Below are 3903 nucleotides of genomic sequence, written 5' to 3' on the forward strand. Positions count from 1 at the left end.
ATTACCAAGTGGAACGAGAAAATATAAAAAGGTGTCCCATCTTTCCCCACTCCACTATATCTTTCGCAAAATAATTTATAGGCCCATTTGGCGAGTACTTTTATTAAATTAAACCTTTTTGTTTTGCTTACCGACGTTTACGAATCATTTTTGTCTTTTCGTGTTTTCATACTATAATCATTTTAGCTACTATAAGCAAAGAGACAGGATAACGAGCCATATCTGGCTTACACCCCAGGTCCCATTACATGTCACATTGTAGAACTTTATATTCACGTATAGTATAACATACCCGTTTAGACAAAATAACCTATTAAGTTAATTGCACAGAGCATCAATGGCGGCAAAGGATTTGGTGCTCAGCTCGACAATGACTGGTTTTGCTTTGTGGAATATTCTAGTACAGAAAGAAGTCACTGACACTCGAAAGATGAACCCGGTAAGTTAATGCTGTGAATGTATGTATAGAAAACTATGACATTATAAGAGATAATATGTAATGGATTAATTGTATATAGTAAGAATGGGGCGGGGTGGATACTGTTATCACATATCTTACGTTTCCTAATCGTCCAACAACGCTTTTTTAGATCGTGAAATAATCTTTGTTTACTACCCAATGACGCAATAAAAGAGAATAAAAACATAAACCATCTTACCCTAAACTAATATAATCAGGAAAATAGTCTGTGCAGCGTTTAAAATTACGCATATACCTTTGGGCCAACGCGGCCAACCATATAGTCAAGCGTTTGTATCAATTTAGTGCTTACTGCTAAACTACTATCACAACAAAACGCTTGTGTATAAAAGGCTTTGACGTAACATAACTATTTGTTGAGTGGCCGCTTATGTGTGTGTTGGGCCTATCTATACGAAAGAGAATGATAAAGTAAGCCATATACGTCTTTGTAGTGCAGTTATATTTTCTGGAGGTTTTATTTACAGCATGCGTTTCTTGAGTTATAATATGGGTGTCTTCTTAAACACCAGACACAAGTGGAGTATTTAGATACTTTATGCTCACTTTCGAGTTATAACCTGGGTGTTTATTATACATCGGGCACACATGGTGTATTTTCACAACTCATGGTCACTGCCGAGTTATGACATGGGTGTCTTCTTAGAACACCAGACGTGCATGGTGCTATTTATACACCACATGTACACTGTCGATTTGAACTGACGATATCCATAATCCCCATGCCCGCGATCGAAATAAGACAATATTCGCCGCAACTAAACCGCATTAAATAATAAGCATATAACATAATAAGAGCCCATAAGTAGCATATACTATTCAATCACAATATCCTGTTCGTTAATAACACAAAACAACAGGAAAGCGCTTTGTTAGTAGATTAGATTACTTAGGGAAATGTGCAAAGGGTTAATGAAGCTTACGGGCCAGCAGAGCGAAAAGCAATATACGCGTTAGTGTGTTGGAGAAATCAATAACTTATTGACACGAAAACAGAGCCGCGAATTTTTAAAGTTGTCTCCTTTCGCAACTATGGTTTAATATATTGGTTCACAAACACAAACTTTTTAATCTGTAGCCCAAATATTTATTTAACAGCAGTTCGTGGCTTACCGCGTTGTAAAATATTAACTGCTCAAGTAAATTTGTGGCCCAACGCTTATGTCTTCGTTAACCACTGGGTTATGCTACATTGCATGTAACATTATATGTAGCGGGACAATACTGCGTATTGTTAGTTAAACATCTCTACTTTGAAATTCAACAAATATAGTTATCAATTTAAAAACAGTTTATCCTTTTATTTATGGAAGGATTGGCAAAGTTGGGACATCGTTTCATTCTATTTTCTCCTCGCACATGGTAGTAAACAAAGAACATTTAAATAACCATAGATCCATATCCCTACGACTGCCATAGACCGTTGTTAATTGTTTAAAATATGAACATGATACCGCAAAGCGCATTTACATCGTCGTGTTGTAACATTATACCCTTTCATGCAGATTATATTCATATGCAGTGTGGTATACATCACATGTTTTGCTGCCTCTTTCGTGCACATCATGATTTTAAGCTTCGATAGACACCAAGTTATAGCAAGACCATTTAGGTATGAATGAATGAGGGTAATATATGACATGTAATTTAGAAAACCTGTAAGTAGCCACTTGGATAGAGAAACTGCCGTTAAGCGTCGTGCCCATAAAGGAGACACATGCGCTCACAAAGGTAGCAGCGTCGAGCTTCAAAGGCTCTCGACTTGTCCTTACTGAACATAAAATTTCATTTTTTACTTTTTTTACTACTGTTTTATGAAGGGCATTAAAATTCATAATTTTGCATTCAGGTACCACACTGGCGAGCTTCTACCCCCCAAAGTTGCCGCTATTCTGATTGGCTCCGGTTGGACTTTCTGTTTCGTCATAGGGCTCAGTGTGACGTCACAGTCGGTGGAGCAGGCAGAGCGCGACAACGATTTAAAAATTGACGGAAGTTTGTTCCCCGTATACAGGATATCTGGGGTGCAAAAATGGCTGCTGGGTTGTGGGATGCTAATGGTGTTTGTTATCACTGTACAGATGCTAGTGAGCGCTATGGTCATTGTAAGTTGGATCTTACTAAACATATGTTTCATTTTGTATATTTGCCCGCTAGGGTAAATAAGTTATAGTGGGATGGGAAAGATGGGACACCTTTAGCATATTATATTTAAATATCTTGAGCGTTTTTTAAACAAATTACAACAGTTTATGGGAGTCGAGAGGATACAGTTTTATAATTCTTTGAATGTACTATGTTTACGAGAAAACAGAATAAAAATGTGTCCCATCTTCTCCCACCACACTCTACTATACAATATTTCCTTCATATAAATGTAACATGTTGATCGTCGCGTGTCTACAGTTGTAATAATACGTTTTGTCTTATACACCTCGTGCCCGCTTACAATTTTCCACGTATCTAACTTTGTAAAGAATTGTTTGATTTTTTTAACGTTTACGCCGACAATGGTACCAGTAACTTAAATTTTAGAAGAAGGTTTCAGCAGCAAAAACAACTGTTATTAAAATACATTATGCTACCCAGCTATATACTACAGAATTCCCCAAATTCTAAGTATGAATGTAACACCTAACAGTTTCAATTAACTATCGTCCATAATTTTATCAGCTTGAATGCCTTCAACGAAAAATTTTAAACAACCTAATTAATACTCTTTTCACGTTAATTCCCACGTCTGGTTTAAGCCTTAAATTAAATTTTGATGCCAGTAGTATCATAAAATAAAACCTTACCAACCGTATGGTATGGTCCAGTCCGGTTACATTAAGGCACTTCATATTTACCGCTACCCATATGGTTATCGTATGGTTCTGTGTATATCTCATAAATTACTCAGAAAAAAAACATTGGTAATTTAATATTCTGACAGTTGTTTATCTATAAGTGTTTATCTTTGCAAAGGCCTATCTATATACACCATGGCGTATAATGTATTGAATATATACCGTATCCAAACATGTATCTATATATATAATGCACTACATACCCGTATGTTCATGTGTAAGACGTTTCAACCGGTGGTCTGTTTACAATTTACATTATCTGATCTGTCAGTCAAAAACTAAACGGGGATATATTTTTTGAAGCTATATTAATGTATAGTGGGGTGGGGAAGATGGGACACCTTTAGCACAAAATATATAAATATCATGATCCTGTTTTAAACAATTAACAACGGTCTATGAAAGTCGCGAGGACAAGGTTTTATAACTCTTTGAATGTTCTTTGTTTACTACCAAAATGTACGAGGAAATGGAATGAAAAGGTGTCCCATCTTCCCCCATCGTACTATAATATTTAGAACCATTGATAAAATAACAGTTGTTTTAACATTGGACTTAAACGTTAACAAAACT

At 36.0% G+C, this 3903-nt stretch overlaps 1 protein-coding gene across 2 annotated transcripts in view; it reads left to right on the forward strand.

Annotated features, from left to right (window-relative positions):
- Window positions 1–330: 330 nt before the first annotated feature.
- The window catches only part of LOC100177004, a gene marked incomplete at its 5' end in the record, with an annotated part of 6549 nt that continues 2976 nt past the window's right edge, over window positions 331–3903 (forward strand). For both annotated transcript variants that reach the window (XM_009860659.2, XM_026835235.1), the window contains 3 exon segments: window positions 331–439; window positions 1987–2093; window positions 2331–2586. In XM_009860659.2, the coding sequence (XP_009858961.2) occupies window positions 331–439; window positions 1987–2093; window positions 2331–2586 (472 nt within the window).

Source organism: Ciona intestinalis, chromosome 7, assembly GCF_000224145.3.
Source record: "Ciona intestinalis chromosome 7, KH, whole genome shotgun sequence".
Lineage (NCBI taxonomy): Eukaryota > Metazoa > Chordata > Ascidiacea > Phlebobranchia > Cionidae > Ciona > Ciona intestinalis.